The following is a 14,659-nucleotide window of genomic DNA, read 5'->3' on the forward strand; positions in this document are numbered from 1 at the left end:
TTGGTGCTTCACCTAGCGGTGCTTCTAAAACATAATCTTTCTTGGCAGCTATGAGGATGATCCTCAGGTTTCGGACCCAGTCCGTATAGTTACTGCCATCATCTTTCAGCTTGGTTTTCTCTAGGAACGCGTTGAAATTGAGGACAACGTGGGCCATTTGATCTACAAGACATAGTGTAAAGATTTTAGACTAAGTTCATGATAATTAAGTTCATATAATCAAATTATTCAATGAACTCCCACTCAGATAGACATCCCTCTAGTCATCTAAGTGAAACATGATCCGAGTTAACTAGGCCGTGTCCGATCATCACGTGAGACGGACTAGTCAAGATCGGTGAACATCTCCATGTTGATCGTATCTTCTATACGACTCATGCTCGACCTTTCGGTCCTCCGTGTTCCGAGGCCATGTCTGTACATGCTAGGCTCGTCAAGTCAACCTAAGTGTATTGCGTGTGTTCCGAGGCCATGTCTGTACATGCTAGGCTCGTCAACACCCGTTGTATGCGAACGTTAGAATCAATCACACCCGATCATCACGTGGTGCTTCGAAACAACGAACCTTCGCAACGGTGCACAGTTAGGGGGAACACTTTTCTTGAAATTATCATAAGGGATCATCTTACTTACTACCGTCGTTCTAAGCAAATAAGATGCAAAAACATGATAAACATCACATGCAATCAAATAGTGACATGATATGGCCAATATCATTTTGCTCCTTTGATCTCCATCTTCGGGGCACCAAGATCATCTTCGTCACCGGCATGACACCATGATCTCCATCATCATGATCTCCATCATCGTGTCTTCATGAAGTCGTCACGCCAACGATTACTTCTACTTCTATGGCTAACGCGTTTAGCAACAAAGTAAAGTAATTTACATGGCGTTATTCAATGACACGCAGGTCATGCAAAATAATAAAGACAACTCCTATGGCTCCTGCCGGTTGTCATACTCATCGACATGCAAGTCGTGATTCCTATTACAAGAATATGATCAATCTCATACATCACATATATCATTCATCACATCTTCTGGCCATATCACATCACATAACACATGCTGCAAAAACAAGTTAGATGTCCTCTAATTGTTGTTGCAAGTTTTTACGTGGTTTGTAGGTTTCTAGCAAGAACGTTTCTTACCTACGTATGACCACAACGTGATTTGCCAATTTCTATTTACCCTTCATAAGGACCCTTTTCATCGAATCCGTTCCGACTAAAGTAGGAGAGACAGACACCCGCTAGCCACCTTATGCAACTAGTGCATGTCAGTCGGTGGAACCTGTCTCACGTAAGCGTATGTGTAAGGTCGGTCCAGGCCGCTTCATCCTACAATACCGCCGAAACAAGATACGACTAATAGCGGCAAGAAGAATTGGCAACATCAACGCCCACAACTGCTTTGTGTTCTACTCGTGCATAGTAACTACGCATAGGCCTGGCTCTGATACCACTGTTGGGAATCGTAGCATAATTTTAAAATTTTCCTACGCTCACCAAGATCCATCTATGGAGTATACTAGCAACGAGGGATAGGAGTGCAACTACATACCCTTGTAGATCGCGAGCGAAAGCGTTCCAATGAACGTGGATGACGGAGTCGTACTCGCCGTGATTCAAATCACCGATGACCGAGTGCCGAACGGACGGCACCTCCGCGTTCAACACACGTACGATGCAGCGACGTCTCCTCCTTCTTGATCCAGCAAGGGGAAGGAGAGGTTGATGGAGATCCAGCAGCACGACGGCGTGGTGGTGGATGTAGCGGGTCTCGGCAGGGCTTCGCCGAGCTTCTGCGAGAGGGAGAGGTGTAGCAGGGGAGGAGGGAGGCGCCCAAGGCTGTAATATTGCTGCCCTCCCTCCCCCCCCACCTTTATATAGGCCCCCTGGGGGGGCGCCGGCCCTGGGAGATGGGATCTCTAAGGGGGGCGGCGGCCAAGGGGGAAGGGGGGTGGCTTCCCCCCCAAGCCAAGTGGGGCGCCCCCCCACCCTAGGGTTTCCAACCCTAGGCGCAGGGGGAGGCCCATGGGAGGCGCCCCAGCCCACTAAGGGCTGGTTCCCTTCCTACTTCAGCCCATGGGGCCCTCCGGGATAGGTGGCCCCACCCAGTGGACCCCCGGGACCCTTCCGGTGGTCCCGGTACATTACCGATAACCCCCAAAACTTTCCCGGTGGCCAAAACTGGACTTCCTATATATAATTCTTCACCTCAGGACCATTCCGGAACTCCTCGTGACGTCCGGGATCTCATCCGGGACTCCGAACAACTTTCGGGTTTCCGCATACTCATGTCTCTACAACCCTAGCGTCACCGAACCTTAAGTGTGTAGACCCTACGGGTTCGGGAGACATGCAGACATGACCGAGACGCCTCTCCGGTCAATAACCAACAGCGGGATCTGGATACCCATGTTGGCTCCCACATGTTCCACGATGATCTCACCGGATGAACCACGATGTCGAGGATTCAATCAATCCCGTATACAATTCCCTTTGTCAATCGGTATGTTACTTGCCCGAGATTCGATCGTCGGTATCCCAATACCTTGTTCAATCTCGTTACCGGCAAGTCTCTTTACTCGTACCGTAATGCATGATCCCGTGACTAACGCCTTAGTCACATTGAGCTCATTATGATGATGCATTACCGAGTGGGCCCAGAGATACCTCTCCGTCATACGGAGTGACAAATCCCAGTCTCGATCCGTGCCAACCCAACAGATACTTTCGGAGATACCCGTAGTGCACCTTTATAGTCACCCAGTTACGTTGTGACGTTTGGCACACCCAAAGTACTCCTACGGTATCCGGGAGTTGCACGATCTCATGGTCTAAGGAGAAGATACTTGACATTGGAAAAGCTCTAGCAAACGAACTACACGATCTTTGAGCTATGCTTAGGATTGGGTCTTGTCCATCACATCATTCTCCTAATGATGTGATCCCGTTATCAATGACATCCAAATGTCCATAGTCAGGAAACCATGACTATCTGTTGATCAACGAGCTAGTCAACTAGAGGCTTACTAGGGACACGTTGTGGTCTATGTATTCACACATGTATTACGATTTCCGGATAACACAATTATAGCATGAACAATAGAGAATTACCATGAACAAAGAAATATAATAATAACCATTTATTATTGCCTCTAGGGCATATTTCCAACAAATAGAACATGAGTCCGCGGACGAATGGATGGAGAGGGAACCCCAACCCACGGACGAAGTGGGGGATGAACACCACCCTCTCATGGGCTCTGGGGTCGGCACGACCTGACCTTCGGCCGGAAGCCTGTGGGCGATTTCCTTGGCCAGATACCCCGCCTCTCGAAGCTTCGTGATGTCCTTCTCCTTGACGGAGGAGGCCATCCACTTGCCTTGCGCTCCGGTTTCGGACATGGTTGGAGTGCTTTCTGAGGCGGAAAGATGAGAACTTGGGCGCTGGAGCTCAAGAATGGGGGCAGAGAGAAGGCGTGGGTGAAAGAAGGGAATCCTTATCTCCTTATAAAGGCAGTAGATATCAAGCGCCTCCCCACTCGCCTTAAGACTCGCCTATTCCCAAGGGTCGTGTAAACGGCACGGTTGGATTACCCACGCGCGTATTGATGAGAATCCTGCAATAAGGGGACACGATCTCTGCTTCGACAAGACGTGCCAATAAAACCACATCTCGAGACGTGGAGCGGGAGGCCAAAAAACGGTTTGAAATAATAACCGGGCAGGATTGTGATGTCATGCTGCAAAAAGTTGTCAACGGATTGGACTCGTGAAATATTATATTCTCTGCGGAGGTGTGTGGTACTTGTTTTACAGGGCCGGACACGTTTTCTGTGTTCGGGGATTTCTTTGAAGTATTCGGAGGAGGAACCCGTCTTGCAATGCCGGAGACAATCTGCGCGCCGGACACATCGTCATTGAAGCCTGGTTCAGGGGCTACTGAGGGAGTCCTGGATTAAGGGGTCCTCGGGCGTCCGGTCTATGTGATGTGGGCCGGACTAATGGGCTATGAAGATACAAGACAGAAGACTTCGTCCCGTGTCCGAATGGGACTCTCCTTTGCGTGGAAGGCAAGCTTGGGGGATATGTAGATTCCTTTCTCTGTAACCGACTTTGTACAACCCTAGTCCCCTCTGGTGTCTATATAAACCGGAGGGTTTAGTCCATAGGTATAATTATAGTCATACAGGCTAGGCTTCTAGGGTTTTAGCCATTACGATCTCGTGGTAGATCAACTCTTGTAATACTCATATTCATCAAGATCAATCAAGTAGGAAGTAGGGTATTACCTCCATAGAGAGGGCCCGAACCTGGGTAAACATTGTGTCCCCTGTCTCCTGTTACCATCGACCTTAGACGGATAGTTCGTGACCCCCTACCCGAGATCCGCCGGTTTTGACACCGACAGTCATCATAAGTACCACCTAGCTAGCTGGGGGTTGTTGACTCAAAAGAAGCAATATGGGGGGATGGGGATACCTAATATTGCTGATATGAATCTAAGTCTTCTAGCTGCTTGGATTGTTAAATATCAAAAAGGAGATCAGAAGATTTGAAAAAAAAATATTGATGCTAAATATAGGACTAATAATCCAAATATTTTCTCTTTTTCTGATAGCAACTCCTCCTCCCCTTTCTGGAAAGGTGTTCTATGGGCTGCTAAAGCAGCCAAGATGGGCTATCAATGGAAGGTGGGAAATGGGAGAAAAACAAAGTTTTGGGAAGATCATTGGTTTGGCTCTTGTAGCTTAGCCATCCAATTCTCGGAATTATATAGTATTGCTAATGAGCATAATTTACCTATTGATGGCCTTTGGGGTGGACTAATCTTAAGATAACTTTCAGGAGGTGTGTGGACAATAGACTGCTACACCTCTGGTTTGATTTACTGAGCATTGCACAATCGATCATTTTGAATGATGAAGATGATGCTATTATTTGGAAGCTTGAATCTAATGGTAGATATTTAGTTAGATCAATGTATGGCATGGTCAATTTTAAAGGGGTCTGCCCTGTCCATGTCCCAAAAATATGGCAGCTTCATGTCCCTCCTAACATTCATATCTTTCTGTGGTTGCTTGCACATGATAAGCTGTTGGTTAGGAGTAATTTGAGTAAGAGGCAACACTTAGATGATCTTACCTTCCTGTTTTGCTCTAAATATGAAAATATTAACCACCTGTTCTTTGAGTGTGCAATTGCTGCTGAGGTGTGGAGGAATATTCATATCATAGCTGGGTGTATGCCCCAGCCTATTTTTGATAATGTGACTAAGATTTGGGAGAAACACAAAACTCTGCAAGCTGAAAATGTGTTTATTTCAGCTACCCTCTGGGTTATCTGGAGGAGTGGGAATGATTTGTGTTTTAACAATGCCCCCTGGATGGGAGTGCAGGTGCTTCTGAGGAAATTGCAGGTTACTGCGATCAATGGAAGATCTTGTGCAAAGGGGCTGCAAGAGAACACGTGGAGAGGCTCATCTCTTCGCTGTGGGAGACAGCCAGGCACCCTCCCCTGCTGATCTGGCCAGAGCCACGTTGAGGAAGAAGGAGATGTGGTTGCAATACTTGATGAAGAAAAAGGTAGAAGGCTAGCCGGGCATGGACAGTGGAATACTCCTGGAAGGATGATATAGATGCCATTCGTCAGTCTACGGCTGTTGAAAAAACTATGAGTTTCTCTTATGTGCTTCAATTTGGTAGTTTGAGAGTTAAGTGGTGAATTCGTTCATGAGAGATTATGCCGAAAGGATATGTCAATCCTCTCCCGCGAGCTGTAATAAGGATATTATTGTGGTTTTGTTTCGGGACAATTGCATTTTTACCCCTAGTTGGTTCCTACCCACGGGTTTTGCCCTTACTTTTCGAGCTTGCTTAGTTTTGCCCTTACTTTTTCCGTCGAGGTCCCTCGAATGCCCTTTGACCGTTTGACCAAAACTTTGAAAATTCATAACTAATTCATATGAACTCAGAAAAATGCAAATAAGATATCAAAATGTTCAGATAAACATTACCTTTATGTGCACATTATTTGCATTCAGGACAAAAGCACCATTTAAACTACCTGAGGTAATTAACGTTATTAACATTATTTTAAATAAAAAGGTATAAACAATATTTTTTTCATGAATAAAAATTACATGCAAATGTAGGTGATGTTTTCTGAACATCCTGATATCTTATTTGCATTTTTCTGAGTTCGTATCAACTTGTTATGAAGTTTCCAAATAATGGTCAAAGTCGTTTGAACATTTTTAACAAGATGATACGAACTCAGAAAAATGCAAATAAGATATCAGGATGTTCAAAAAACATCACCTACATTTGCATGTAATTTTTATTCATGAAAAAAATATTGTTTATACCATTTTATTTTTAATAATGTTAATAACGTTAATTACCTCAGGTAGTTTAAAGGCTGCTTTTGTCCTGAATGCAAATGATGTGCACATAAAGGTAATGTTTATCTGAACACTTTGATATCTTATTTGCATTTTTCTAAGTTCATATGAATTAGTTATGAATTTTCAAAGTTTTGGTCAAACGGTCAAAGGCATTCGAGGGACCTCGACGGAAAAAGTAAGGGCAAAACTGAGCAAGCTCGAAAAGTAAGGGCAAAACCCATGGGTAGGAACCAACTAGGGGTAAAAATGCAATTGTCCCTTTTGTTTTTTGTTGGAAATGGAACAGGGGCTAGAGCCCTTTTCTTCTAAAATAAATCCACCAGCTCTCATCGTTCCCCGCCTCCCTCTCCCTCCTCTCCCATCCTCGCCGCCGCCGGGGTCGCTCTCCTCCCTTGAGCAGCGTCGACGGTGCGGGATGCAGCGGACTCGGCCTGCATCGGCGTTGTCGGTGTCCCTCTCCGCTGTCGAGCAGCGGCGGCAGTGCGGGACGCAGCGGCTCGGCCGCAGCGATGGATTTCTCCGACGTGGCCGGCGGGGGCTCGCCTCGCTGCCCACGTCGTCCTCCTACTCCTCCTCAGTGGCACTCGTCAGTGCGTTGGAGCCAGCGGGCGCCGAGGGCATGCGGACGGAGGTGGCGCAGATCCAGGGCGGTAACAACGACGGGCGCCCCACATCCCCTTCACGTGCCGCTGCCCAATCCTCCTCTGCCTCCATGGCCTGCAGCAAGGGATCCCAATCATATCCGTGGGTCATCGCATGGTCCACCGTCGCCGTTCCCTTAGCACGCCGCCTGCACTTCCTCTTGGTCGCCGCAATCGTTGGGTCATCGGTTCATCTGTTCGTGCCTGGATTGTCGCCGTTCATCTTTACTCATGTTTCTCTTTGATGATGTCCAGGTGCCGCAGTACCGGCAGCGAAGCTGAAGGCCCCAGTGCGGGAGGAAGCAGGCGGGTGCTCGGCGACATCGGCAACATCGTCCCTGTCCACGTCCTCGAGGGGTAAGAAAATCAGCGCAAGGATCGAATCCCAGTCCTGCTTTTCCTTCTTCCGTTCTTTTTCCTGAACTGAACCCGCTCTTGTTCGTTGCAATAGCAATATCCAGCTACCGGCGGGGATCACTCCAATCACCAGGAGCTTCAGCGCTGAGCTCTAAAGAAGGCCTAGGCCGATCCATCCAAGGTGCGGACGCTCTGCGGTATACACCACCTACTCTCTTGTCTGTTGGAATTCGTGGCCTGTCACTCCTGTCCTCACAGTGTAGGCAAGTGATCAATTATCCTGAAATCTTTCCTCAAAAAAAAAATTATCCTGAAATCTTTGCCCTATTGTACACCCCGTTCAAGCAGTCACAGAAGCCTCTTTATAAATTACATTAATCCCTAACGTTTGATCAAGAAAAATTGGTACTGTTGGTGTCCATCTACCAGCACTGCTCATGACCATATCATGCAAATACAGGAGCGAGGGGAACCAACAGGGGTGGTGTCCTGTGTCTGTGTGCATCTCCTACAGCATTCTGAATCCCTGCAGTACACCAGCTTTGCGCTCTACCTATAAGCTACATGTGCTTTCAAATTCGATCTCCTGTGTGGCTTAAGACTTTGAAATAAATTTTGATTAGATAAATCTTCAGTAGTTTTAGTTATGCTCTCTATACAATTAGTAATTGTTTAGGTGATAACTCCGAACAATGTTAGTGCTAGAGACTTATACATTATTTTCAACTAGCAGTTTCAGTTCTCCCTTCGCCAATTGATACAAATAATCTATGAATTATCAACTATTAGGCTAACTATGCACATATTAGATTCTTTGTTTCAGCTGTCTCCTGCTGCACTGATATATATTTACGTTTCAGATTATGTAGTCTTCTGCAGGTTATCAGATAAACTCTTCCAGAGATTGAGATCTAATCACAACTGCTTTGAGTCCTTTACCTTTTATTTTGCAAAATGCAATCTGAAGTAGTTGTCATCTCTAATGTTAATGAATAGATTCTCAGAAAAGGAAATTAATTGGAATGATCTACTCAGCATGTCCCATGACTTCAAAAGGAAGAATTTGACTAAATTGAGATGTTGATCTGCAGTGTAAAGATAGACAAAATCAAAGACTGGCCTATTGTCCCGTAACTCCCTTAGTCAACACCCGAGAGCATAAGTGGGAGCAAAATCAATGGTAGCACCAAGTATTGAGCAAAAGCACTTCGCGTTTTCATGGTACGGTCTGAGCTTAAAAATTGAATTGAACAGTGACGGTTAGTGTTATGCTTATAAGTTGGTAGCCCCCAGCACTGTCTGTTGTAGATGGTGCGTATTATTACCTCCTTCAAATTAAAATGCCATTCTAATAAAAATACAACATGTTCTGGTCAACTCAGGTGCGTTCCACTGGGTGATTTTCTTTCTTAATAAATTTTTGGTGGTGCTAAATAGCTATAGGCTTAGAATCAAGGCTGTACTTGTTATTGCCAATGAGTTATTGCTTTGTACTTTTACATGCCGACGGTTGGAATGTGATAATAATTTCTGCATGCCTACACATAGTTTATTCATCCCACTGGAAAAAGAACCAAGAATGTTGTGTGCAGAGATGTCTTGGAGGGACAACACATGTTTGTTTTCCGTACATGCCAATCCACATTATTATATTAGGACATGTTACTCATCTCTAATATTGAATTTTTTTCTAATTTATGTGCATATTATGCATACAATGATGAGCTGTTCTGTTAGGATAATTTGAATTAGGGAGCCTTACTAAATAATGTATAAAGATGGTACTGAAGGAGGCTATGCAACTAGCAAGGTACTCTGTTTATAATCTGACTGATATTTCTTAGAAGATGTATGGCTGTTGTGTTCTCTCAGACAATATAAAGCATGGTTCTATATGCTCTGCTAAATTTGCAACTTTCAATGCTTGTGGCGCCTTTCCCATCAACTCTAGGGATTTTACCTAAAGGTTCTTCTCTGATTTTTTTTTTGTGTGTGACTCTAGCTATTTTACTTACTGGACGTCTATATCATGCATGTTTAGGGCCTTGTCTCTATATTTTTCATGTGAATCGCAGAGTAATATGTGAATAACATTTGCACTGGTGTAAGCTTGCACGTTTGCTACAGCAGGGCAGAGTTAGTGTAGCATCATTAGTTTCTTTTTTGATATACTAACAAGTTACCCTATGCGAATTCTCAACTGTTTGGAGCCCTGTTTGCGCGCAAGATTACGAGGAGCGCCCTGTGCAATTCCTCGACTGTTTGACACAGCGAGCGTCAAACGGGAGGGCTCCCAGGGGAGAGACACGGCGGCCAGGGGCATCTCCTTTGTTTATCCGCCGCTTCCCTTCATCACCAGTGAATAGCAATCACGGCACCGCGTCATTCACTTGCCTACCATAGATTGACCGCTGATGCGGGCGCTCCGCTCCACTACTCCATCTCATGCTGTATATTTCCTCTCTTTATATCCAGATAAAGTATAGCATGTAAATATGTCTAAATTCAGAAATAACGGTTTCCCTTCTATCTTCACTTATACTGTTTTGGTTAGTAAAAATGTAACTAAATTCAGCGGATGGTGTTATTTGAAGCCAGATTATAGGATTATTCCCCTGGTGTTATTAATGTATTTGGATTAAAGTTATGAACATGATTCCTTTATATTATTCCTCTAGAATTAGGTATGATGTATAACCACCAGTTCAGTAGATGATTCCTTTATATTATTCCAAAGGCTTGGCAATGAATTTGGATTAAAGTTATGAACATGATTCACTGGAAATTGGAAGGAGGACGTCATGAATTTGTAAGTATAGGAAATTGTACTTTCTAGGGTTTTTTATGGTCTTGCTTCTAAATTCGATTTTATCTTGGGTGAATTTTCAAAGCAGGCATGGCTATTATCCTTTTTGCTTAGCATGCCTTCTTTACTGGTAAAGAAACACATTAGATATATCTGGATTTTTGTTGAGTAAATGAGTATGAGTGCAAATAAATTCAGACACGAAGCAAAAACCTTGACGTTTCATTGATTAAGCAGAAGATTGTCCAGTTAATCACGGAAAACCAAAACAAAAGGGCCAAGCCCACTCTAGAACACCGTAATGCCACAAGAAATGCCAACCACACACTAGCTTGATCTCGCTCCACCGAACAAGTCGCTCTTCCATGTCCGAAAGAAATCATGAGGCACTCTCCCGCGGCGATGAAGAGATAAGCATTCCACATGCATGTAGTAGTTGCAACCCACGCGGCATGAGGTCCATGCCGTCGAAGTTGCAAAGCTCTCGGGGGCGGCGCCGCCGCCCCGATGTCCACTAGTTCAACACGCCTTGCGCCCTCAATCGGCGGCCCCAATGTCTAGTTCAACACGCCTTGCGCCCTCAACTGGCGGCCCCGATGTCCACTAGTTCAACACGCCTTGCGCCCTCAATCGGCGGCCCCAATGTCCACTAGTTCAACACGCCTTGCGCCCTCAACTGGCGGCCCCGATGTCCACTAGTTCAACACGCCTTGCGCCCTCAACCGGTAGAGACGTGCCACTGCAGAGACGTGCCACTGCAGAGACGTGCAACGCACGTGCACACTTACTAGTTAAAAGAAATCCACGAAATCAACGGAAGAAGTTACAGTGCCTGACAAACTGCAGCAGCACACTGAACCTGGCCAAGGTGGGAGTTCTCCCAAAGGAGGGAAAGCAACCACACAAAACTCGTGTATATTTACATACCCAGGAGGAGTTTTGGGGTTTAATTACACAGCCAGCACGCATAAACGTCCATACGTTCTGCGGCATCGGGTATTTCTCCATTGCATACACTAGTTTCAGGATACATCATCCGTCGGCGGGATGGTTATCATCATCAGCCCAATCGAGCATTTCCATGAGTAGCCGGACTCGGGTGGTTGCCAGCGACAAGAATGTCCTTGATTCGGTTAAGCGGTACGGTGGCCTGGTTGATTCTCTGAAAAGTAAACAAGTGTTTGATGTTTATTAGAACTCGGCTACCAGTTGGAACACTAAATCCGAACATGATAGTGCAAAATTGACACTTAACAAAAGTTGCTGAAATAGAAATGTCAATGAAATTCTCATAGGCTACAGACTAACTCAGACAGGAGTTACTGAAGTCAAGATATCTTGGAAATTCTGGCAATATTGGATAGTCAACAAAACGTAACAAGCACAGCTTTTAAGCACACAGATAAAATGAACATATGAATATGGATGATCCAACAACCCGTAATAGTACTATCGGAATTAGAAAGGCAAGAATCTGATGTTTCCTCGCAATACTATCCGGATAATATTGGACGGCCAACATAAGAGAAGATAACAAGCAGAGCTTTTAAGCACAGGGAAAAGAACATGCATGGTTCATCAATCAGTAATAGTATCTCAATGACAGAGGCAACAATCTATTTTTTTTCCTTGCAGCTATATAGATAACTATGATCTACCTGAACAAAAGAGAACTTTGATGAAAGCAGCACAAATAATATTTTGAGATACAAATATATATATGCTATCACCTACCTGAATTTCAGGCCAAACTAGTCTGTTCAGTTGCATGGAAAATTTGGCTAGTATGATCAAAAGGAAGGCGTCCCACGATTACCTCCTTGCTGCTGGCAGGTTGCAATTTGACCTGCTGAAGCTGCAGCTTGCCCTTCTGCCAGCGCCGCCGGAAATATGCCATCCCCATCAAAGCGGCAGCAGCCACAACGATAGGCCAGAGCTTGTTGCTCTCTTTAGCGCTCCTGTAGAGCGATATAAGTTGCTTCTGCCACCACACATTGCGTGGGGCTCCAGAACCGTCAGGCTTGCTCTCCTCACCGGAAGCAACAACATTGGACGAATCAGTGACAGGGTCGACATTTTGGAGCGTTATATTTTCTTCAGTCTTCTCCTTGGCACTCTCGGTAACTTCTTTCTCAGCCTCCGTTGCACTGTAACCAGATGATGAGAATGTAACTGGGTCTTCCCCAGCCTGACTAACGCTGTGCAATGCGTTCCCATCGTCAGGCTCCATATCAACAGGGGAAAGGCTTTTCCCTTTGTCGAAGGACGGGATCCTGTCAAGACCGTCGTCCTTCAGTTTCTCCTGCTGGTCTTCGTACATACCATCTCCACCCTTGTCAGAAACTGCATACTGGCTGCCGCGCGCCTCCTGCTGATATATGCTAGTATCAGCTTCCATGAGGAGTTTCTCAGCCTCACTCTGCGGCACCGAGAAATGGCCAGACATGAGCAGCGACGCGGCTGCGGAATCACCCCCCTCTGCGTCATACACCTGGCCTTCAGCCTCCTCGTCGGAAGGTTCAGTTCTCGCCGGACCAGGTGCAGAAGCGTAGTTTGAAGCGGTGAGCTGCACGACCTCCCAGTCGTTCCCGCGGGGAGAAGTCTGCCCGGTGCCACTCTGGTCAGGCTCCATCTTCCAGCTGCAGAGATCGACCAAAGTCAGAAAAACTCATGAAAGGCAATTTAGCTAGAGACATGCAGGCTTAAGCAAAGGAATCATAACTTGCACCCTTTTCAGCAGTGTAAAATTAAGCTGTGCGGTTTCGCACTTACCTGCGATTGGGAATTTTTAGAATAACTGGTCCGTAAAAACTAAAATAACTACTACTGTAGTAAACAGTGGACTGTCGAGATGCAATATAGGGGAGCTGTGAGAAGCTACCAGAAGAATGAATATGCAGACGTAACATAGCTCAGAAACAGAGCAGGCACACTTGTTCAGTAGTGTAAAATTGATGTGTGCGGTTTCGCAGTTACCTGTGACTGACTGGGAATTTACAACAACTGATCCGTAAAAACTAGAAAAGTAGTCCCTCTGTGAACGAATATAAGACGTTTTTAGATCACTGTAATAAGCAGCGCACTGTCCAGATGCGATATTAGAGGAGCTGCTTTAAGCTACAAGACCATGCAGGAGTAACAGAGTTCAGAAACAGAGCAAGTGCAGTGAACGTATCGTCTATTACTACTACACACTCCGGGCAGGATCAGCAGGGCACGAGCAGTTAATCGACTAGCTGGACGGGAGCGGGCCTGGAAACCCAGCAGCCGGCCGGAGACGAAGCGCGAGAGGGGATCCGATCGGAACCCCGGCCGGCCGGGGCGGGAGGGAGGGGCTGGGGGAATCCGTACCGGCGAGCAGAGCAGAGCGGAGCGGAGCAGAGGCTTCAGTCGCAGTCGCGGCGGCGGCAGCGATCGATTGCCGAATTATTAACGGGGAAAGTGGGGAGAGGAGGAAGAGGACGAGGACGAGGGACGGAGTGAGGCGTGGCGTCACGTTTGCTTGCGCCCCGGGAGATTTTTCCCTTCCTTTTTTCTTTTCTTTTTGTTCGTAGTGGAGGTGGTGGAGACTGGAAAGAGGAGATCTTTTCTACTGCCGCGACCGCCAGAAGCATCTGCCTGCCGGGCCGGGTTGGGTTAGGCCGAGGCCCTTGCCCCTCTCTCTCTCTCTCTCTCGGGGGCCTACTACGACGGGCCCGGGCCGGGTTGGGTTTTACGACCCTTGGTTGGCAAAGAAGAGAGCCCCTATTTCTCAAAAAGAAAAAGATAGAGAGCTCTCAAAAAAGGAGAACAGGTGTCCACGCATCGGCCTTAAACTTTGTGCGTTCATCAAAGCAGCCTACTACATCTTGAACACTGTAAGATTTCGGAAAGGTTTACATTAAACGCTCAATCAGGGCTGGTCCTGAGCTTTTGGGGGCCCGGGGCGAAACTAAAACTCGAGGCCCCTTCAAATTTTCCTCGGCTTTCGTTGATGAAAAGCCACTTACGACAGTCCTTTTCTGGATCCCTTCCATGCTGGTTGTGCGAAGGTGAATATAGATGCCTCTTTGGGCAAGCACGACAACAAAGCTACGGTGGAGGACTCAAGGAGCCATAGGAGTGATTTTAAGGAAGCACAAGTGTCATCAATGGTGGTTTATTGTGCCACTATGGGCAGACCAGCACGTAGGAGATTACGTTGACAAGCAAGCCATAGGAAAATATCCCTTTTCTTTACAAGAGAGGATCTTGTAATAAAGAGGTGCACATGCTAGTGCACTCGTCGCCGCGACATGAAGTTGTTTGCCGTGTGTGGCCGAGAGCTTCACCTAATGGTCTCTCTACCGCAAAGTCTATTACTTAAAGAAAGATGATACGATTCTCAAAAAGATAAAATTATGACTGTCTCATCTAGAAATTTGAACTAAGAAGATATAGAAACAAAAGAATGAATATG

General features: G+C 46.1%; 2 protein-coding genes across 5 annotated transcripts; one reads left to right on the plus strand and one right to left on the minus strand.

Annotated features, from left to right (window-relative positions):
* The first annotated feature begins 6,717 nt into the window (after nucleotides 1-6,717).
* LOC123146233 (uncharacterized) lies at nucleotides 6,718-10,107 on the plus strand. Of its 3 annotated transcripts, none has more exons than XM_044565842.1 (4): nucleotides 6,718-7,234; nucleotides 7,314-7,415; nucleotides 7,510-7,596; nucleotides 8,507-10,107. In XM_044565842.1, the coding sequence occupies exons 1-4, from the start codon at nucleotides 7,174-7,176 to the stop codon at nucleotides 8,509-8,511; spliced, it is 255 nt and encodes an 84-aa protein (XP_044421777.1). In that variant the 5' UTR covers nucleotides 6,718-7,173; the 3' UTR covers nucleotides 8,512-10,107. The 3 variants fall into 3 exon arrangements, 2 of the variants coding, with proteins under 2 accessions (XP_044421777.1, XP_044421776.1); XM_044565841.1 differs by having other exon boundaries at nucleotides 7,876-10,106; XR_006472679.1 differs by having other exon boundaries at nucleotides 6,718-7,222; nucleotides 7,510-10,104.
* Nucleotides 10,108-11,081: 974 nt separating this feature from the next.
* On the minus strand, nucleotides 11,082-13,781 carry LOC123146234 (ATG8-interacting protein 1). 2 transcript variants are annotated; one of them, XM_044565844.1, is made up of 3 exons: nucleotides 13,573-13,781; nucleotides 12,038-12,860; nucleotides 11,082-11,383 (listed from the first exon to the last, which is right to left on the minus strand). In XM_044565844.1, exons 2-3 carry the CDS (start codon nucleotides 12,851-12,853, stop codon nucleotides 11,282-11,284), a joined length of 918 nt encoding a protein of 305 aa, XP_044421779.1. In that variant the 5' UTR covers nucleotides 12,854-12,860; nucleotides 13,573-13,781; the 3' UTR covers nucleotides 11,082-11,281. The 2 variants fall into 2 exon arrangements, with proteins under 2 accessions (XP_044421779.1, XP_044421780.1); XM_044565845.1 differs by having other exon boundaries at nucleotides 11,956-12,860.
* Nucleotides 13,782-14,659: the final 878 nt, after the last annotated feature.

This window comes from Triticum aestivum, chromosome 6D (genome assembly GCF_018294505.1).
Source record: "Triticum aestivum cultivar Chinese Spring chromosome 6D, IWGSC CS RefSeq v2.1, whole genome shotgun sequence".
NCBI classification, from domain to species: domain Eukaryota; kingdom Viridiplantae; phylum Streptophyta; class Magnoliopsida; order Poales; family Poaceae; genus Triticum; species Triticum aestivum.

Bases quoted from the DNA above. Each gene is read 5' to 3' on its own strand.
- LOC123146234 (XM_044565844.1), bottom strand. From the start codon at position 12,853: ATGGAGCCTGACCAGAGTGGCACCGGGCAGACTTCTCCCCGCGGGAAC. The intron at 11,384-12,037 runs GTAATCGTGGGA...TTTACTTTTCAG, and splicing joins AACCTGCCAGCAGCAAGGAG to AGAATCAACCAGGCCACCGT.
- LOC123146233 (XM_044565841.1), top strand. From the start codon at position 7,174: ATGGTCCACCGTCGCCGTTCCCTTAGCACGCCGCCTGCACTTCCTCTT. The intron at 7,235-7,313 runs GTTGGGTCATCG...GATGATGTCCAG, and splicing joins TCCTCTTGGTCGCCGCAATC to GTGCCGCAGTACCGGCAGCG. The intron at 7,597-7,875 runs GTGCGGACGCTC...ATGCAAATACAG, and splicing joins CCTAGGCCGATCCATCCAAG to GAGCGAGGGGAACCAACAGG.